The sequence below is a fragment of the Hypanus sabinus genome, chromosome 21, assembly GCF_030144855.1.
Source record: "Hypanus sabinus isolate sHypSab1 chromosome 21, sHypSab1.hap1, whole genome shotgun sequence".
Taxonomy (NCBI): Eukaryota; Metazoa; Chordata; class Chondrichthyes; order Myliobatiformes; family Dasyatidae; genus Hypanus; species Hypanus sabinus.
The window spans coordinates 36,097,339-36,120,105 of NC_082726.1; the positions used below are offsets into that span (position 1 = coordinate 36,097,339).

The window sequence follows — 22,767 nt, forward strand, 5'->3', positions numbered from 1 at the left end:
AGGATCAAGCGTCTAGCCAGGAGAGAGGCAAAGGATAATATTCGACATTTGGTCGGACCCAGACATAAATCTGTCTCGCCCCAAAAACCGAACACAGCAATTAAGGGGTTTGGTTCTAGGTGCTGATTCAGAATACACGATAACGTAGTTAAGACATCTTTCCAGAATTTCTCCAAGCTAGGACAGAACCAGTACATATGGATGAGAGGCCACGGCCCTCTTGCATTTATCACAGAGTGGACTAACGCTAGGGTAGAATCGAGATAGTTTAGATTTAGACTGTAAAAGGCAGTGGCGAGCACAAAGAGAGGTTGAGTTAACCGATTTGAGAACTGAATCCCAGCTCTCCTCAGATAAGGAGATATTTAAATCCTGCTCCCGTCGTAAGGCCGCTAGTTTATCTCGGATGATTGATATTAAGCCTTTACCTAGTGGATTCATGGCAAGAAATAGGTCCATAGCATTTTTCGCAGGCATTTCAGGGAAGTTAGGAATTAAAGGAGCAATAAAGTGTCGGATTTGGAGATATCTGAAAAAATGAGCATTGGGCAGATTGAACTTAACAGAGAGCTGCTGAAAAGAAGTGAAGTGATTATCAATGAAAAGATCTTCAAAATGTCTAATGCCCTTCCTATACCAAACCTGGAATGCTGAATCGTATGTAGTAGGTAAAAAAAGGTGATTATGAGCAATAGGGCTGGAAACGGAAAACCCCTGGAAACCATAGCATTTCCTGATCTGAGCCCATATACGCAAGGTGTGTCTAACAAGAGGATTAGCCATTGATCTGGGCAGACTACTAGGGAGTGCAGAGCCAAGAAGTGCAGAGATAGATAATTCTTTAGTGGAGCTCAGCTCCATCGCTAACATCCTCCTATAAAATGTCTTCATACAGTTTTGAACATATTCCTTCAATGACAGCAAGCTGTCCAGGCCACAAGGCAGCAAAACAACCCCAAGACATGACACTGTTTCCACAATGCTTCACAGTTGAGATGAGGGTTTGATGTTGATGTGCACTGCCCTTCTTCCAAACATAGCAGTGTGCACTTCTGTCACAAAGCTCAACTTCCATCTCATCTGTCCACAGAACATCGTTCCAGCATTGTGGAATATCCAGATGGCTTTTTTGCAAACTGGAGACGCACCAATGAAGAGCTGTAGTTTCCTCCGTGGTGTCCTTCCATGAACACAAATCTTGTCAACGGTTTTCTTATAGTGGACTCATGAAGAGAGACTTAAGTTCCAGAGATTTCTGCAGTTATCCTACCGTTACTCTTGGGTTTTTCTTCACCTTCTTCAGTACTGAACATTGTAGCAACAGTGCTGAATTTCCTCAATTTGTAGACAATTTCTCTTCCCATGGACTGATGAACACTCAGGTCTTCAGAAATGCTTTTGTAGCCTTTTCCAGCTTAAACATCTCTACATTCTTCTAAGGTCCTCCAAAAGATGTCTTCATCACAGCATGGTGCACATAAGCAGATCTTTCTGACAGAGCAGGCTCCGTCAGTAATCTGATTTTGTGGGTCTTTTATAATAGGGCAGGGCACTGCTACAACCCACACCTCCAATTTCATCTCATTGAATGGAACATCTGACTCCAAATAGCTTCTGTAGACATTACCCTAGAGGTTCACATCCTGTTTTAGAACTAGCCTGTGATTATTTAAATAGTGTACTCAGTATTGACTAGTAGTAGTACAATTCTCTGTGTGATATTAACAGATAGCGTTTGTCTATTATTGTGACTTAGACGAAGATCAGACCGTGTTTTATGAGTAATTAATGCAGAAAATCAGGTAATCACAAAGGGTTCACAAACTGTTTCTTGCAACTGTAGCTAAGAGGCCAGTGAATGTTTAAGAAATAGTGCATCCTTCAACTAAATGGACACAAAATAAAGCATATTCACCCCATCTTAAAAGCATCCTCTAATGAAGGAAAAAAAAGATGCTTCGTCCCACCTATTCATTATAACAATAAATATTTCTTAATTTAAGAAAGGTTAAGACCATTACCGGAGTTTTAATGGCCCCAAAGCTTGTAATGGCTTGGCGGAGTGAAGGGACATCAGCTTCAAAATTCAGGATTGGAGATTCTTCTGGTTTTAGGGCCAGGTTCCTCAATCTGGAAATGGACACAAGTTTTAATACCAATGTGTTTATAAAAGGTTTTATTGGTTATTTTGTTTGGTGAAACATGCTCATTCTGGTGCTATTAACTATGTCAATGCATCTCACACTTCAATTCAACTGTGCACCAAATTGAGCTTATTTACTTTTTCCTGAATATCAGATTCATGCCAACTCCCATTAGCCTCATTTCCCTAAAACTCAGTACTTTCACATATCCATCAATGATCTTTTAATTCTTTTGCCACTTATCATTTGTTGATTACAGTAACCAATTAACTAAACAACCAGTATGTCTTTGGGATGTGGGTTGAACCTAGAGCACTCATAGAAAACCCAGATCCATGAAACTAAGGCAAGAGTATTAATGCGATGCTTCTGACAGCTACTTGCATCACAAGTCTTATATTTCTCATTAGAGATCACGTTGAGAACAGCAATGAAAAGCTGCCACCATTTGAAGCAACTCACCTCTCCAGGCAGGCTGTAACTTCACTTGTTGGATGGCTATTCTGGGGATATTCCAATTGATGAATAAGGCAATTGAATTGACCAAGCAGCTGGGAAGAAATGAAAATTTGCATTCATACATTTATAAAGCATTTATATAAGCATATGTCAAAGTTCTTTTATGAGTTTAATTGCTGGACTAATGATTATATTAAAGGACTAATAATTCAGAGTCCTGACCAAATTATTTAGATAAAAGAGTTCAAAGTACTCCATAGTTAGCTGATAGACTTTGCATGCAAACTTACATGACTATGAAAACATGATTTATAAAATCATAACTAGTATGTTAATGTCATTTGAAAACAAAAGGTAATAAACTCTTCTCACTCTGTCCAACTTAATTGCAAAGACCCGCTTCATAGAAAACAACCCTCTGACATGGACCAGCAGCACAGTCGATTCAAGGGGATGTTGGTATGAACAATAAATGCCTGAGAAAGCCATTCCCGAAGAATTAATTATAAAAAGTTACTTATGCACAGGGAGGCAACAGAGTCCATCAATTTATATCAACAGTGTTCTTGTCCAAAAAAAAGAGATGAAGCATCAGCCCAAGTGGTACAGCAGAGAAAGGGCTTGACTTCAAATGAGGTCATGGCATAAAAGACCTTAGTTTAATGCTTCACTTGAACGTTGAGATCACCATGATCTCAGTTGGCTTACTTCAAACTGATGCACTCAAACATTACAGCACTCAAACATTACAGAACTCTTGTTTAACTTGGAATCGGGGGGGGGGGGGAAGGCACGAACTGAACCAATGGAGCAAGATGCCAAAAGTGGATTTGTTGAAGTTTCACTCAGTGGCAAGGGCATGCTTTTTGCATCACAATGAAATTAGATTTGGTAGCATTGATCAGGGGAGGGGTCTAAGTAGCCACTGAGGTGATAAAATCCAATTACAATGCTAATCCAGATTACAGTGATATAGTATTCCTGAAAATTCAAGAACAAAATAAAAAGGCAGAACACAAATGGTAACAACATCAAACCAGGATAAATATATAAAATCTGCAGGATCAGAGTGCAAGATCTGCTGGAGATATAAAAATGAGAGCAAGAAGTAAAATTCCAATGTTGGATGAACCTGGAATCAGCAGGCAGAACTATGTAATTTAGTGCCTGACAGAAGACAGGCAGTTCTTTGGGCCAGATTTGTTATGGTTTTTCGTGCCTCACAAATGACCAGGAGACGCAGAAGATTCTTCAAGAAGGGTTAAACTTTAATTTGCAAATCAAAGCTGAGACAGTCATTGAGCAAGTCGATCCTCGGACACAGCATTTTTTTATAGCAAAATCCTGGCCTAGCTTCACATGTACCACATGTACATCATGTCCCTATTGTTCCTATCAATTGGCTTAATCATGTTCTAATCTACATCTTAGCTACCTCTTATTAACCAGTCTCCTACCAAATTGGGTACATGCATAGCAAATAATAAACTCAGAACTGAGCAATGTTCTAATCTACATTTCTTTAGCTCTTTAGCTACCTCTCATTAACACACCATTGTCTTCTACATTCCTAAGATTTCATTGTAGTAAATTGAGTACATGCATAGCAAACTGACTACATAGTTTTGGTTACACAGCAAATGATACAAGTTTTATACTCCATAGTATTTTTATACTCCAATAGATTATGTTTAGGCATTAGGGGGATAAGAGAAAAAAATGTAATATAAAAGGAATACTACAAGTGGAAGGTGAACAATGAGAAAAGCAACGCAAGGATAAAAGAATGAACAATGTGAAGAGGATCAGGCAGTAACAGCATTATGAAGGAGTCATTAGCTGCAGCTTTTTAATTATCCCACTGACTTTTGGATAGTTGAATCTGTGAGATTTGTGTCATGCTGCATCTTATTAAAGGAAATACTCAAATACACATGTTCCTTACCCAATAGAGCTGCTGAGTTTGCTGCTGCAGGGATTCCTCCTTCAGCTGTTGAACAAGGTCAATCTGCTCCAAGAGACAAACCTCCCTACTCCGCAGGCACTCCATATGACGGCTGATACAACTATGAATTTGGAATTTTACCTACAGGAGAATAAGTGAATATTTGCTTTCATTATTCAGGAAATTTCATTCACCTATATTACAGTGTAATAGCAGATTTATTTAAAATCATCCTTATTACATTTCCCACATTGGTTTGCCCACCAGTCCATGTTATTTTACCTCATTGCTGTTTGCTTTTATTTCCTTTTCAGCCTGAATGATATTGTTGATGGCTGTTTCAAGATCTCGCTTAGCCTGCAGACAATTAGTTAAGGAATCTTTGAATTGGAAGCTGGCACTCTCCCCAACATGGGCGTGTGTTGAATTCATCTTGGCCTTAGCTGAAAGAAGAGAGAGGTAGTTATGATAAAATTCATCTGTATTCATGGCTATGTAAGATTAGCAGGGAGGGTCACACTTAAGACAACCCACACCAAAAGGCAGAACTTTAAAAACAGCTCAGTGTTATGTAGATAACTCAAAATTGAATTCAGTTATTCTAGAAGGGAAAAATTCCAAAAGCAATGAATAACTTCCACTGAATTACTTTAGACAGTGCTCTAATTTTACCAAAACAAGCAAGACTGTCGAGTTTCCATATGGAAAATGCCTTGCCAGGTAAATCACCTCATTTACCTGTTACAATATTCTAATAGTTAAGTATTGTTACTCTGGTATTTATGCACATACACAAAAAATATATTTAAGCATTTCCTGATTGAGCAATCCTGTTTCAAGTGATAGAGCACTTTCAAAAAAATAAAGCACGGACACATCAATGGAAATTTGTCAGTCACTTGCGTACACAGGCCAAGAGGTATTCCTGCAATTCCTTGCATAAGAATGTCTTAAATTGCCAGATGATTTACTATAATATTCCTTTGATAATGATGGAAATAGTATACCATACACTATGTCACTGACGGTTTCTAACATTTTCTACAGAAGACATTAAACGCAATGACTATAGACAGAATATGCAAATACTCTGCAGATTGAAAAGGCCCAGCTAAAAGACAAACCATCGAAGGACAATTAAGTGCACCGAACTGCCTCAGTATAAACACTTAAAAAGCTTTCGTCAATACTCCTTGGTTTGACATGTTTACAGTACTTCACCAGAAAGGATCGCGCAGTGTGATCACATGAAGGCAACAGTAATCTACATTAAATTCACATTTCGAGCATACAAAACACATCTTAATATGTTTGCCTTGCGAATCAAAAAAAAATGGGTTGGGGGAAAGACAACAATGATCTCTCTCTCTCTATTGATGCCGCCTGACCTGCTGAGTTCCTCCAGCATTTTGCGTTGCTCGTAATCTCCAGCATCTGCAAAATTTCATATGGAAATTCTAATGCTGCTGCCGTAAACTGCTGAGGTGGGATCTCCAATTCTCATCTTGATACTGAGTTTTCACCCAAAATGCCAACAATTCCTTTCTCCTCACTGATACGACTCGACCCAGGGGTTTTCTCCAGAACATTCACCTAACCTCCAGTCTCTTGCTCCATTTCACCTCTAGTTAAAACCACCGTTGGGCGAAAGTACGCGGAGTTGGGTCTGGCTTCTAAGAGGGGAAGACAGACCCCGTCGCAGACTTGTGCAGACACAATGTACCGCAGCCCATTGAGCCCACGAATAAGCGGGCTCTTCGCAACTGGCCCAACGAAGTCAACCCAACCAAGACCCTGCCTGCTCTGCTTCGCTTCGCACCGAGCAGAGGTTCCACAAGCAGTAGTCCCAGGGTGAGTAAGTAAGACAAACAGCGGACCCCCCGGAAGGACCAGTGAAGAGAGGCCGTCAAACGTGGCAACAGAACCGAGCGCAGGCCCCTGCTAGAGGACGACACCGACTCAGTTCCACGTCATCCCGATTATATGGTAGGAAAAGGGTGTACCCTAACTCAGTAAAAGCTGCCCTAGGCCCGGAATTGATACCATACCTGTACCGGTGTATTTTCCCCCACAAAACACCGACCCGACTCCGTCGCTTTTTAGCAGCTGCTGCCTTCCACCCGGCTATTTGTGTTCGCGGAGGCGCGTACGTTTTTGCGCGCTGACGTCACGCCGCCCCGGCGCGCAAGCTCTCACGCGTGAGCGATCCGCCACTAGCAGGTCGCCGGGACGCACGTACACAGGGGTGTGTGGTACTGGAACTCACAGGCTCAGGGGCACTCTATCGGGGAGAGGCTGACAGCTGCCCAGATAAGATTGCCCGACCTTTCAAACAAAACATGAAAAAGAGACGACTTCTGCAACCTATTGTCCAACTTCGCAAAATTCGCAGAATTAAAAGATAAATTCGGCTTGAAACATTGGCAATGCCTCAAAAATTCTTCAAGATTAAAACTAGATTAAAGTGAATAAGCTTGTTTCAAGCACACTTTGTATTACCAATTACCAATAATACAAAGGAACACAATGAAGGCTCAGCAGCATTGGCAAAGAAAATGAATTTTGCCAAGAAACTTGCTAAGAAAACAGCGCCTGGCAAACGACCTGAAAAATGACTTGTCTTCTTCCTAGTAAACTATTTAAGAACTTTTTAAAAGCTATTTATTAATGCTTTTTGGGAGGGTGATTTTAGATGCATATATTTATACTGAGTTAAATACTGTATGTAATTAGTTTTGCTACAATAAGTGTATGGGACACTGGAAAAATGTTGAATTTCCCCTTGGGGATGAATAAAGTATCTATCTATCACAAATGCCAACTGCCTTGAACGTTTCCTTATGCACTATTCTGTTTCCAAAGATTCTGCAGACCATCTAAAACTTTGACAGACTTCTATGAGAGATAGAGAGTATACTGACTAGTTCAATCAATGCCTGGTATGCAAACACCAATTCCCTTTGAACGGAAAGGCTTATGAAAAGTAGGCAATACAGTCCAGTCCATCATAGGTAAAGCCCTCACCACCATTGTGCGCATCTACTGACCGTTGTCGCAGGAAATCAGCATCCATCAAGGACCTCCAGCATCCAGACCATGCTCCTGACTTGCTGCTGCATTCAGGGAGGTGCTACAGGAGCCTCAAGTCCTACACAACCAGGTTATTTACTCCTCAACCATAAGGCTGTTGATCCATTGTGAACCTATTCCACAACCTGTGGACTCACTTTCAAAAACTCCAGAGCTCATGTTTTCATTATTTATTTTCTCTTTTCTTTGTATTTGCACAATTTGTCATCTTTTCCACATTGGTTCTTTGATTTTGTTGTGTGCAGTACTTCATTGATTCTATTATGCTTCTTTGTATATAATGATATACATGTACTTCGATAATTAACTTACTTTGACCTTTACTATTTGTGGCTAAAGTGTGATCTGAGCTAGTTAAGAGATCCCAAGAGTTTTTAGTTGCTCAGTTGGGCCCCCTTCAGGGATAAAATACACCAAATCTTCATCAAATCCTAATGAAAGCACCAGTAACAGTACATTGTAGGGCCAGTTTACATTGTTTATCCAAATTACGAGTTGAAAGTGCAAGCTTACTCTGCAAATAGGATGTACTTGTTAGGAAGACACCAAAGGTAGACAGTTTTAATACAATTATATAGCATTATGGTAATTATTGAATTATAGCGAGCACAAATGTCCTACAGTCAGCCCTCCTTATCTGTGGATTCCATATGCACAGATTCAACCAACCGCAGATCTGGAAAACCCGGAAGTTCTCTCTCCAGCACTCGTTGCTTGAGCATGTACAGACTATTTTTTCTTGTCATTATTCCCTAAACAATACAGTATAACAACTATTTACATAGCATTTACGTTGTTTTAAGTATTATAAGTAATCTAGAAATGACTTAAAAGTACAGGCAGTCCCCGGGTTATGAATGAGTTCCATTCCTGAGTCCATCTTTAAGTCGGATTTGAAGTCGGAACAGGTACATCCAGTATTATTTAGTGTCAGTTAGTCAAACGTTTTTCTTAGTATATACTACATATTTTACCTTTCTATGCATATAAAACACTTAGAAACTTACGTATTTCAATAATTAAACCACCGTGTTGCTTAGTAATAATTGGAGCTTTCATCAGGGCAGGACCTTTCACATGGTCCATTAAAATTGTTCCAATCATTGACCAACTGTAGCCTAATGCTTTTCCAATGACTGATGGCATTTCACCTCTTTCCGATCACTTTATTACTTCCACCTATTTTCAATCGTGATTATTTTCGTGAACAGAAATACCGCGGATTCAGAGCTGCACAGCCAGGTCCTAATGCCCACTGCACAAAGCCATGTTAAATAAAGTCCAGGGTTCCGCTGGGTCCTAAAGACCACCGCACTGATACATGTTAAATAAGGGACTTGAGCATCCGCGAATTTTGGTATCTTTCTGCACAAGAGTGAATTTTATTTCATCTCAAATTTTTGGATGGATTTGAATTGAATTGACTCTTGTTACTTACATCCTTCACATGCCAAGGTCCCGCAACCAATCCCCCGTGGGTAAGGAGGGCCGACTATATTAGCTATCTGAAATTTGGAACTAGGACTTCATAATATTAATTTTTATGAGAAATTAACTAGATCCACATTTGCACATTTTGGTGTTGCAAATTGTTTAAGTGCAGTGTCTTTCTAACTTTAGTAAGAACTGATGTGTTACCATGGCAACAGCAAGAACATTATTGAACCAATCAATGCTCAGTGCTCTGGGAAAGGTAGACACAGATTCCAGGGGCATCAACATGTTTACATTCCTAGAAAATGGGCATATCCTGATTTCAGTCACACAAAGCTGGTTGGGGCGACTCAGGTGAATTTTGCCGCGGTGAATTTCCATAGTCTGAACAGTAGTAACATTGAAGTCATGAGTTCTAGTTTGCCAATATTTCTTATATACTGCTATTAATTCTTCAGCCTTTTTTTTTGGTTACCTATTACAGAAATTATTTTAATGCCATTAAAGTAAATTCCAATACAAAATATTAACTCCCCATGTCATCTTTCTATTCCATCTTTTTAGATATGAGTCCCATATTACATCATTTCTATTCCCATAATTCCCTAATTGTGGCTTCAAATGGAGCACATATTTGTGTGGCATTTTGCTTTATAGATTTAAGTTCCTACAACCCTTTAGACCACTCTCATTCTATTTATTCCATATTTATCAATGTTTCTACATTCTCTGAAATTGGCAGGCCTTTTATGCACTTAATTAGCTTTTTTTCCCTTCAATTTTATATGACCTACATTTAATTAGCCAATGATTGGTGTATTCATTGAAAGTTGCAAAATATAGTGCCTTGAAAAAGTATTCAGCCCCCGCAATTTTTACATTTTACTCTTCCATTTTCTAAATTTAAAATATACTGAAATAGGATTTCTGAGCAAATCTGCAAAACGTTGTGTATTACGTATTTCAAATCGAAAGAAAAAAATCCAAAACCTATCAACAGCTACAAGTTAAAAACCAAAATTGAGAGTCTAAAAAGGTATTCATCTCCTTTGTAATTACTACACTAACTTTCCTCAGGTGCAATACTGTACATTACCTCACCAATTCACAAACTGGAGGATCACCATAACAAATACTCTCCCTCTCTGTAAGATCCAATAGTTTAACAGATATTCAACAGACCAAACCAAAATGAGGCCAAAAGGGCATTCAAGGCAAGTCAGGGAAGCACAGATCTAGTGAGGGGTACCAGACCATCTCAAAAACACTGAACATACCTCAGAGCTCAGTGACAGGTCCCACTGCCTAGGTCAGGATGCCCCTCTAAACTTAGTCGCAGAGGAAAAAATGGCACTTTAACAAGAGGCTACTCCAACACCAAGAGTCACTGAGTGAGCTGCAGAAGTTAGTGGCTACAACTAGAGTTGAAGTTCATGGATCTACAATCTCCAAGGCCTTGCACAAAAAGGGTATTTATGGAAGGGTGACAAGAAAGAAGCCCAAGCTAAATAAAAAGCACATCCTTGCCCATCAATGCTTTGCTAATTGTCACTAGAAGATACTTTAAAGATGTAGAAGGCGGTCTTGGGGCCTCAATACTAAGTGATACATGTGGCATGAATCCAATACTGTGCATCAGTCAGGTCACACCATTCCTACCATATAGTAAAGGTAGCATCAAGCTATGTGGATGCTTTTCAGCAGCAGGGATTGAAAATCTGGTGAGGACTGAAGGGAAAATGAATGCTGCTAAATACAGAGAGATCTTGAATTTAAAAAACCTGCTCGCCTCTGTCAGAAATCAAACTGAGGAGGAAATTTGTCTTTCCCGCAGAACAATGACCCAAAGTATACTGCCAGAGCAACCATGGAATAGTTTCAAATGAAGACTATTGATGTCCTTGAGTGGCCCAGAGTCCTGACCTTAATTTGATCAAACATCTCTGGCAAGACCTCAAGATTGCTGTCCACTGCCATTCCCCAACTAACCTGTCACAGCCTGAGCAATTTTGAAAAGAGGAATGGACAAATCTCACTCCATCACATTGTGCAAAGCTAATAGACTTATCCAAAAGACTACTGGCTGTAATAGCTGTGAAAGGTAGTCCAACTAAGTACTGAGCAAAGGGGGATGAAATCTCTGGAAATGCTGACATTTCGGTTTTTGAATAAGTTTCTAATATCTTACAACCAACCCTGGTTTTTGGGCTCTACTGTTTTTAAAAAAAATGGATGTGATTCACAAATAAAAATTCTCAGTTAAAGTGATCAAAATCCCTGGTTGCAATACTCATTTCTGTGAACAAAGGGTTGGGAGCCACACTCTTTTACAAGGCACTGTATCTTAGATATTTACCATTCTTTAACCTCCATTATATCCCTTAAACTAAATTTCCTGAAATAGCTCAGCTAATTTTTCCTCTATGTGCTTCCAACATTCAAAATACCTATTTAATTGACCATTCAAATTGGACACTTTGAATAAATCTGTCACTTTAGAAAAGATTTTCTTGAAAGCATATTCATCTTTGGTCATCATTCTTTTTGTGGAGATTCTGCCTTTCCTTGACCAATACCTCCAGCTGATTGCAGTGCACAGAACTCCAAGCAGAAACAGGTACAACTCCTTAGCCCAACTAGCAGCTAAGCTCCAAATAACCCCTGTTCCAGCTGAAACTACCTGTCAGTATATCCAATTTATTACATTTATAATGCACATTTCTGGGCTCCTTCATGTGGAAGGCCATAGTTAAAACCACCTTACAGAAAACTTCCAACTGTGAGATCCCATATTCTCCCCCTTTCCCACAGGTGAGCGCCCCCTCCATTTTAGGCTTCCTTGAATACAAATGTGTTACATTCTTGTCTCAGGTACAAAGTCAATCATCAAACACAGACACTAGAGATTCTGCAGATGCTGTAAATCTTGAGCCACACACACAAAATGCTGTAGGAACTGAACTCAGCAAGTCAGGCAACATCTATGATGGGAATAAACAGACAAAGTGAGACTCCTGACCCAAAACACCTATTTATTCCTTTCTATAAATGCTATTTTATTTGCTAAGCTCCTCCACCATTTTTGGTGTGTTGCTCTGTCATCAGTTTGTCCCATTTCCAATTGCAAACCTTTGTTTGAATTAAATGACAGAACTTCTGAACCTTTCTCTTTAACATTTAACTTCAGATATATACTGTCTAACAAAATCATAATCTATTTATGAATTAAGTTTCTATTTAAGAATAGGTAGTATGTCGCAATCAGTAAATATCACAAGATGCACAGCATTCATATCCACTTTACAGCTGGAGGTTAAAGTTTATTTCAAAGACATGCTCAGCAAATTATTTGGATTTTGTCCTCATTTGCAATCTCTATTAGATTTCAAAGTTAATATTGTACAACACAATCATTTAATAACATGTTTTAATCCTTGTAAAGAATGCAACTGATATCCATTTTCAAAAGTTTGTTTTAGAAAGAGGGGGAGGGAGAAGATTCCAGAAAATCGTTCATTTTATGTTAAATGTTAGAATTTCTGATGATTCAAAGGTGATTATTCAATATTTTCTATTACCAAAATAAACACAGATCATTTTAAAATGATAAAACTGAAACAAATGAATTACAACTAAATGTGCAAGCATATTTGCAGACTTCAGCTGTGAAAAGATCATTTATAAGCCACATATTTTAGTGGTGATTTTAGAATAGTAGAACATTAAACCTTCAACGCAGAGACACAATATGATTTACGCAAACAACACAACTGCCGTAGGAAGTCTTGGATTTTAGAGTCAGCAGTAAAGTGGCAATGTTTGCCAAAGTCCTCAAAGAAAACTGCATATAAAGATCAGGTAACCTGTTAAGGACCTTTTCACAATTTCAATTTTATGCTAATGTCAACAAATGGGGTTGGTTCACATTCAGTAACATTGCTATCATCAATCAGGCTAAGTAACCAATCACAACAGAAAGATCAAGGAAGTCTGAAAATTATTCTGCGGGAATTAGACATATAATATTAAGATCAGAGAAGTGTCCAGTAATTATGAATGAGTGCAGCATTGAAATCAGTTTCAGTTCATTCAAAATAGCTTTGTGTTTTTTTAAAAAAGTTTGGCAACAGGAAGAATAGTTAATAAACTGATATTGCTGAACTTCATAAACAGATTTTTATTTACAGGAATGTTAAAACGAACGGAATAATACTGAGAACAATTCAGGATTTCCACAATTCAAGACTGAAGGGGTTGCTCTCTGTTTCAATGCAGTGACAAGGAACATCGATAATTTCATGACAAAAGTGTGTGCTATTATTATTGAATAGTGATCAGATGTCATGAATCCAGTTAAACAAGTTTGTTATGTAATTCACGTTGATCGACAAGAAAATAAGGTTTCTGTTCTGTTTCGGGATTGTTACTAAATTTCACTTGTAACCACAATATGCAGGAATACAAATGTAATTCCAACTCAAATCTCTGTATTTCAGATTAAGCATGAGCAATTTATTCTCTAAAACAATAATGGCTGGAAATTCTGGGGGGCAATCAGAAGATGCACAATAGATAAAGTTGCAAGAAAAAGTTTGTAAACCCTTTACAATTCCCTAGTTTAATCATTCGCTGTCCAGGCTGGAAGTAGTATGTGAACCCTTGTATTTAATCACTGGTAGAACCTCCTTCAGCAGCAATAAATGTTTCAGCACCAAATGTTTCCTGTAGCTGCTGATCAGATCTGCACAATGGTGAGGAGGAATTTTAGACCATTCTTCCATTAAAAAATTGTTTTAGTTCATCAATATATTTCTGAGATACTTTGCCTGAACGGCCCTCTTCAGGTCATGCAAAAGCATCTCAATTAGGTTAAGCTCTGGACTCTGACTCAGTCATTCCAAAACACAATATTTTTTCTTTTTAAACCATTCTGTTGTTGATTTACTCATGTTTCAGATCATTGTCTTGTTGCATTATCCAACTTCTATTAAGTACCAGGAGATGGATCACTACCCTAACATTATCCTGTAAAATGTCTTGATACAATTTTGAATTCATTGTTCCCCCAATGACTGCAAACGGTCCAGGCCCTGAGGCGGCAAAGCAGCCCCAAGCTATGATGCTCCTTCCAATATGCTTCACAGTTGGGATGAGGTTTTGGTGGTGGTGTGCAGTGTCCTTTATCCTCCAAACATAGTGGCATACAATTCAGTCAAAAAGTTCACATTTGTCACATTTGTCCACAGAACACTATCCCAGAACCATTGTGAAACATCCAGGTGGTCTTCTGCAAACTTGAAACGTGCAGCAATGTTTTTTTTGGATAGCAGTAGTTTCCTCCATGGTGTACAACCCTGAACACCATTCTTGTTCAGTGCTTTTCTTACAGTGGACACATGAACAGAGACTTTGGCAAGTTTCAGAGATTTCTGAAAGTCTTTTGCTGTTACCCTTCCTTCAGCATTACACTTTGTGCTCTTGCTGTGATCTTTGCAAGGATGACTGCTCCTAGGAAAAGTAACAACAGTACTGCATTTCCTCAATTTGTAGTCAATTCCTCTTACTGCAGACTGATAAACACTCAGGTATTTAGAAATGCTTTTGTAGCCTTTTCCAGCTTCATGCATCTTGACAATTCTAAGAACCTCAGAAAGCTGTTTTGATCAAGGGATGATGCACATAAACAGTTCTCCATCAGTACTCTGACTTTGCTTGTCTTTTTTATAGGGCAGGGCACCTCTACCAACCCATACCTCCAATCTCATCTCAATGATTGGAACATCTGACCCCAAATAGCCTTTAAAGAAGGCATTACCCAAAGTTCACATACTCTTTTGAACCTAGGTTGCAATTGTTTAAATGCTGTACTCAGTATTGATGAGAGGTAATACAATCGTTTGTATTATTACTACAGGTTGATTGTGTTTGTCTATTATTGTGACTTGGATGAAGATCAGACCATATTTTATGCAGAAAACCAGATAATTGCAAAGGGTTCACAAACACTTTCTTGTAACTAGACATCCCAAAGATGAAATAGTCGAAAGGGAGGATGAAGCCACTGGCGCTGACAAGGGAACTCAAAGACAGCATAAAAGGAAAATAGCAAAAATTAGTAGAAAATTAAAGGATTGGGAAGCTTTTAAAAACCAACAGAAGGCAAATTTAAAAAGTCAAAAGGAGGAAAAAAGAAGTAGCTTAAGAGATTGTGGAGGTATAAGTAATGATCTTTCAAGAATCATTAGTCTCTTGAATGGTTCCGAGGGACTGGAAAATTGCAAATGACGCTCAACTCTAAGAAGGGAGAGAGGCTGCAGAAAGGAAATTAGAGGCCAGTTAGCCTGACTTTAGTGGAGTCTATTTCTAAGGAAGAGTTTCTTGATATTTGGAGGAACATGATAAAATGGGCCAAAAGCAACATGTTTCCTTAAGGGGAAATCTTGCTCGACAAATCTGTTGGAAATCTTTCTGGAAATAACAGGCATAACAGGCATGGGCAAGGGAGAGTCAGTGGATGGTATGTACTTGGATTTTGAGAAGGCCTTTGACAAGGTGCCACACATGAGGCTGCTTAACAAAATAAAAGCACATTTCAAGTTCCAGTTTATTGTTATTCAACCATACACATTTTAGCAGCAAGTCTTAATCCAAAATAAAAAACAAAACAATTGCCACTTGGCTGCAACCATATTTGTGTGACACAACCACAACGCCAACGATTGTTCCAAAAGTCAAAGCCCTTTATTCGATCCTTTATTAGCAATTAGCAAACATAAAAATAAGTGTTATTGAGTGTTATCTCAGCAATATCTTGCCAGTCAGTAAAATATACGGCCTCCGCCAGGTCCAAAGTACAAGCTGCCATAACATAAGCAAGAATACTCAACTTAATCCCTTCGCTTTTATCATGCCCCCACTCAAGTATGACCATAATAAACACAGTAAACGTGCAACACCAAACAAGCAGATAGAGAATAGTTACATGGCTCCTACATTTCAGCCCCCCCCGCCAATTATTATTCTATAATTACAAATAGATACAGGAGACATTAAATTTCAACATTTACACAAATGTCTTCTTTTGGTAAACTGTATGTCCTAGATTGTGATTTCTCCTGACAAACCGGTTTGTCCTCTTGACTACATTCAGGTGTTATGTTCGCAGCCCCCTCCTTTGTGAGAATTGCAAGAGCACTAGTTGAGGGGGGGGGTCAGTAGACCCAGGAAGTGGGAGAGAGAGATGCACCAAGAAGACACGATAGCGATCCCGTCATAGCGGGAAGCCATTTTGAAGGAAGCCACATGCGTTAAATTCTGGGCCTGGAATCTGTGGCTGGAATCACGGAAAACCACTTTTAGCTAACAACGGGGAAGCACGCTCCCCTGATTCAACGGATTTGCTTCATAAAGACCCGGGCAAGTTTTTCTTTTCTCACCAATCTCTCTCTCTCTCTCCAACAAGTGAAAACCCAGCGCCCCCCCCCCCCCCGAAAACCAGAAGCCTGCAGGAATTTGAGTGACTTTTATATTTCCATCGGACACTAATTTATCCCCTAGACTGGGGGTCGGCTCCGGAGCCGCATGCGGCTCTTTCATTTCTGTGCTGCGGCTCCCTGTGGCTTTGGAAAATAAATGGTCAGTATTTAATTAAAAAGTATTTTATGTTAGTTTGTTAGTTTTTGAAATGTAATTCTAAATTTGAAGATCTTGTACAATCTAAATAAAACGTTGTGGCGACCCATTTCCTGGCACATCCGAACCGGCTCACAATTAGCCAGCATTCAGGCTAAGGGAGATGGCCTACGGGGGTTTGTGAATACGTGTCTTTTGGAGCATCCGCGCCCATGGGGGGGCGGGTTGAGGGAGGCTTAAAAGCAAGGCTGTTTAGTTCGAATAAAGTTATCTTTGACTGCAGTTTACTGACTGCATGTAGCACACCGCTACAACGTGTTTTTATCGCTGGCTGTCCAGAGGGGAGGTGCTGAAACGCTTTGTCGCGTGTCTGGAAGAAGTGAAAACTTTCCCGGGCAGGAAAGGGCTCACCTTTCCTGAGCTGGAACAGCCAAAGTAGCTGGAAAATCTACACTTCATGGTAGACATGACAGCGCACCTGAACACACTGAACACAGCTCTTCAGGGGAAAGGACGTACAGCCCTACACATGTTGGAGGATGTTTTGGCATTCGAGCGCAAGTTGACAGTGCTTGCCAAAGATTTACAGAAAGGCACTTTGTCTCACTTCCCCAATTTGAGAGAGTTCAAACAAGCTCACGACATGATAAATTCGGAGTATTTACATTCTGCAATCATCACAATGCAAACATCATTTGGGAAACGCTTCTGTGAGTTCAGAGAGGAAAAAAAACACATTATCCTTCCCGGTCACTCTCCTAAGCATCGATCCATCCCTACTGAATACGACTGCATTGGCAAGTGTGAGTCAACCTGATCTTGAGATGGAACTGGCCGACATAGCCGACAAAGACATATGGGTGTCCAAGTTTAGACGCTTGACAGCAGACCTTGAAGATGCTGCCCGTCAGAAGGCCGTTCTTGCTCAGAATCACAAATGGAGTGATATTGAAAACCTCCCCAAACCGGACAAACTTGTGTTCGAAACATGTAATGCTATCCCCGACATTTATGTAAACATTAAAAAGTATGCGCTTGAAGTCCTGTCGATCTTTGGATCCACATATGTATGTGAGCAGGTGTTCTCCAACATGAACTTTATTAAAAACAAACATCGCGCACGCCTCACAGATGACAGCTTGCGATCCTGTGTAAAGATGAAGGTGACATCATACAGCCCTGATGTGCAGACGCCGTGCGCTGAGATCCAGGAGCAGAAATCCCATTAACCAAGTATGATAAATATTTTAATTGCCTATTATTTTACGTATATTCATATTTTTTTCATTCTTCAGTGAATTAGTCCTTTTATTTTTCAGGTTGACAGCTGGCTGATGTTATTTTTGGTTTGCTGCTGGCGGAAAATTTAAGTTCGGCGTTTTTCATAAATACAAGGAGGACTCAAATAGACATTGAGTATTTTACTTAAAAGTAACCTTCAACCCAACGTCTTTTTTTCGGAGTTCAAAATGTTTTTGTTGCATGCAGAAATGTAATTTCGTTTTCTCTGCAGGAGTTCATCAATTTCATAAATGCAACACATTATAGTTTGTTTATACATAGCATAAAGGCAAAAAAAACGTTGTATGCAGTGTTATTTCATTTTAAATGTCAAACGGGTTTTGGGGCTCCCAGTGTTTTCTTTTCTGTGGGAAACGGGTCCAAGTGGCTCTTTCAATGGTAAAGGTTGCTGACCCCTGCCCTAGACAAACGATCGAGCTGCTTCTTATTGATGGTTATTATTAGACACGCACTTTTAGATTAAGTAGTGACTACGTATATTTGAGTGTTTGTATTAATCTTACGTTTGTGCCCCTTTCATAAATAAAGACTTTTAAAAATAGTACCATCAGACTTCAACGGACCTCTCTATCTTTGCTGGCAAGTGATTCCGTTACGGGATTTCATAACAGTTGGGGTTCTCGTCTCAGGATTTGTCACCAAATTGGAGGGCCAGTGAATCGGGCTTGTAGGTCCAAAACTTGGATCTGGTTACACGAATAGCCAGACGGGAAACCAGCAAAGATGGATGTGGGGGAACTTATAGAAAACCCGACTCTGGAGGCGTTGGAGGGGGCCTCCAAATCGGACTTGATAACATTGGCGAAGGAGTTAAACCTCACAGGGGTGAGGTTGTCGAAGAAAAAGCAGGAGGTGCAAAGGGCAATAACTCAGTATTATATTGGGAAGAATGTGTTTACAGGTGAGGTATTGGAAAATATCCCTGAAAAGGTACCAACTAGTGGGGCAGCTCAGTTCGAGTTGGAAAAATTAAGGTGGGAACATAAAATCAAGTTAAAAGAGCTGGAAGCAGCCGAGAGGGAGAAGGAGAGGGCCGAGAAGGAGAAGCAGAGGAAGCATGACTTGGAGATAGAGAAGTTGAGGCTAGAGCAACAAAGTCAGGGGTCGGACCGAGAGGAGCGGTTTGATGTCAGTCGGGCGTTGAGGCTAGTACCCCCATTCGAGGAGACAGATGTTGATAGTTACTTCTTGCTTTTTGAAAATGTGGCAGTGAATCAGAAGTGGCCAAAAGAGCAGTGGGTGGCGTTGTTACAAAGTGTGTTAAGAGGAAAGGCCCAGCGGGCATATGCGGCGTTGTCCACAGAGGGGGAAGGGGAAGAGAAATATGACCAAGTAAAGCAGCCATTCTCCGGGGTTACGAGCTAGTACCTGAAGCATATAGACAAAAGTTCAGAAATTTACGAAAGGGGTGGAATCAGACATACACCAAGTTTGCTTATGAGAAGGGTGTGCTCTTGGACCATTGGTGCACCGCGGAAAAAGTGGACAAGGACTATGGGCGTCTCAGGGAGTTAATGTTGATTGAGGAATTTAAAGGTTGTGTTCCGGAGGAGATCCGGATGTACTTGAATGAGAGGCCGAATAAGTCCATTTCAGAATTTGCTAGGTTCGCGGATGAATATGTCCTAACCCACAAGACAAAGTTCTCCTCGAATAAAAGTTCCCAGAGAGACCGTGGGAACGATCAAGAAAGTCCGACGAGTGAGGCAGAGGTCCCACCGGGAGCTGGCAGTAAGGTTGATGGGGAAAGGCAAGACGGCCAGAGGTTTCCAGGCTTGACCTGTTTTAATTATGGGAAGGAAGGGCATATTGCTTCTCGATGCTTTGCTCCGAGGAAAGAGATAGGGAAAGGGAGAGCCGCAGTCCCTATCGGGTGTGCCGTGGTAATCAGTAAATCGACCAGAGAACCCCGGGTAGACAGAGTACGAGAAGGCTCTGAGACTTGTCTGTCACACGGAACCGTGGCTGTGAGGGAGGGAGACACACCCGTTCCCATACGAATCTGGACAGAGACGGGGGCTGAGCTGTCGTTGATCAGCAGTAAGGTACTAGAATTTGGTTGAAAAATGGGCATGGTAAAGGTAGAGGGGATCAGAAAAAGAATAGAAATGGTGGCTTTACAGGAGGTCATTATGGATTGTGAGTTGGTGTCTGGACCCGTTGAAATACGGGTGCCATCAGAATTCCCGAGAACTGACGCGGACATCCTTCTCGGTAACGATTTAGCAGGTGGTAAGGTCTGGGCAGCCATGATGCCAACCGGCGAGTGCGGTGGCCCCGCCCCTAGAGTCCCAAATCTACCCCACATGCACGGTCACTCGCAGCATGTCGAGAAAGGCAGCTGAGAACAACAGCAGTTTAAATCAGGCCAGTTTTGATTTGGCCGAGACGTTTCTACCGACCCTGTACCATGAGGGTTTAGAGGGTGGTAACACGAAGAGTAGTAAAGTGAAAGAGGAGAAGGGAGCGGAGGTAGATCTGCCTTTAGCGAGGAGAAAGGTCCTAGAGGCAGAAAATAAAGATGCGGGACCGATAGATCGGTTAAAAGGTCCAGGGTTGGACCTGGATGATCTGCCTGGGTTGGCAGAACTGTTTGAGGAAGTTGAAACTTCTAAAGGTGTTCCCGATAGTGAAATGAGGGCAGCCCTAGACGAAAAGGGTGCCCTTACCTCGAGGAAGTCTGCTGGGTTGGCAGATGAGGTTGTTTCAGCCCGCGGGGTTGAGTTTACTCCGGAAGGGAGTTGCCCAGAGAGTACCTGGAAGAAACGGGGGAACTTGAGGAGTTTAAAAAGGGTACGGGTATTGAAAGCCTGGAAGAGGCCAATGTCCCGTTTGAGTGTGTCCAAGATGGGGATGCACATGGTGCTGAACCTGGTAACGGAGTTCAGAAGAAGTCTGGGGTATTTGATTCAGTGGAACGGGGCGGCCGTCCTTGTGGGTCAGATAATCTTGGTTCAGTGGAAAAAGGGTTAACCTTGGTAACCGTGGGAAGTGTGAGTTCCCCGGTGTTTGTAGTCGAAGGTGGGTTCAAAGTTAATGCAGAATTTAAGAAAGGGGGGGGGGATGAGAATTATTATTGAAGGAAACGGAAAGTCTGTAGTTCCCAAGTCGAATGAAGAAATTTTAAACCTGGCAGATCTCTCACAGAGTGAGCCAGGAGATAGCGGGGGGGGGGGGGGGGGGGGCACTCTATTGTTATGCCAGGGTGGGGTGTGAAGAGGCCGCATTTGAAATGCTACTTGAACAAAGAGTTCAAATTAAAAACCAATAGCCTGAAGGGTCCTGACAAAAGGGCTAGCCACCTGGAAAAAATTAAAGAATTGGGTGGAAATGGCCTAGGTTTGGGGCATGGTGTTGATAAAATAACCCCTATGAATAAGGCGGGCGGGAGTTCACCACGCCAAATTACTCAAGTTCCCCACGGGGCGGGGGGGGGGGGGGGGACTCAGGGGAAAAGAGGCGACTGTAAATGGGGATGCCATTTTAAACAGCAAAGCAGGTTGTACGGGATTGCGCCAAAGCCTGTGAATAATAAAGACATCCCCTTGGAGACCTGCTGGTTAAGTAAAACAACCGAAACGATTAGTATTCGCATAAACTTTTGTAGATGCATCTAAGCTAAGATCACGCCTCCTTAGTTTTGTTGCTGAGGAAAGAAATTAAAAAAAATAGGTGATTATTAAATTGAAGTCTGATACTACAAGACTTTAGTACGGTACGCAATGTTAAGATATTAAAGAAAGGGACACTGTAATCGTTAACTGTTTAGATACTGACTTGAATGTATAACGGTAGTACTCTGTGAAAAGAAAAGCTTGTGTATTGTGTTAGATTCAAAAATCCTTTTAAGACTCTGTACGAATCCGTTTTTTTTACCGCTGGTAAAAACCTAAGAGGGGAGGTGTTATGTTCGCAGCCCCCTCCTTTGTGAGAATCACAAGAGCACTAGTTGAGGTGGGGGGGGTCAGTAGACCCAGGAAGTGGGAAAGAGAGACACACCAAGAAGACACGATAGCGATCCCGTCATAGCGGGAAGCCATTTTGAAGGAAGCCACATGCGTTAAATTCTGGGCCTGGAATCTGTGGCTGGAATCACGGAAAACCACTTTTAGCTAACAATGGGGAAGCACGCTCCCCTGATTCAACGGATTTGCTTCATAAAGACCCGGGCAAGTTTTTCTTTTCTCACCAATCTCTCTCTCTCTCTCCAACAAGTGAAAACCCAGCCCCCCCCCCCCGAAAGCCAGAAGCCTGCAGGAATTTGAGTGACCTTTATATTTCCATCGGACACTAATTTATCCCCTAGACAAACGATCGAGCTGTTTCTTATTGATGGTCATTATTAGACCCGCGCTTTTAGATTAAGTAGTGACTACGTATATTTGAGTGTTTGTATTAATCTTACGTTTGTGCCCCTTTCATAAATAAAGACTTTTAAAAATAGTACCATCAGACTTCAACGGACCTCTCTATCTTTGCTGGTAAGTGATCCCGTTACTGGATTTCATTACACAGGAAAATCTGTCTTTAATCACTGCTGCCAAAGCACACTGAAGCGCAAAACTAAAGTTCCATTAACAGTCTCTTCCACCACCATTGTCTCCTTTCAACGATCCATTAATTGTCCAACCCAGCATTGTTCAGATTACACAGGGTCCATAATTAACACCAGGAATCACTGGCAACAGCTCCAATGCCTCAGGCACATTCACCCTGACCAGCAGCTGAATTTCCAATTAAACTTCCGAAAAATAAACATGT

At 40.9% G+C, this 22,767-nt stretch overlaps 1 protein-coding gene across 6 annotated transcripts in view; it reads right to left on the reverse strand.

The window, feature by feature from the left end:
• ncoa4 (nuclear receptor coactivator 4) overlaps positions 1-22,767 on the reverse strand; it is a 50,505-nt gene that overhangs the window by 21,682 nt on the left and 6,056 nt on the right. For 4 of the 6 annotated variants that reach the window (XM_059946332.1, XM_059946328.1, XM_059946333.1 and 1 more), the window contains exons 2-5: positions 4,831-4,991; positions 4,549-4,689; positions 2,607-2,695; positions 2,022-2,130 (exon numbers count right to left, since the gene is read on the reverse strand). In XM_059946332.1, coding sequence (XP_059802315.1) covers positions 2,022-2,130; positions 2,607-2,695; positions 4,549-4,689; positions 4,831-4,980 — 489 coding nt within the window. In that variant the 5' untranslated portion in view covers positions 4,981-4,991. Of the gene's footprint in view, positions 1-2,021; positions 2,131-2,606; positions 2,696-4,548; positions 4,690-4,830; positions 4,992-6,596; positions 6,750-7,595; positions 7,754-22,767 lie in introns of those variants that run through there. The other 2 variants (XM_059946330.1, XM_059946331.1) reach the window with 2 other exon arrangements.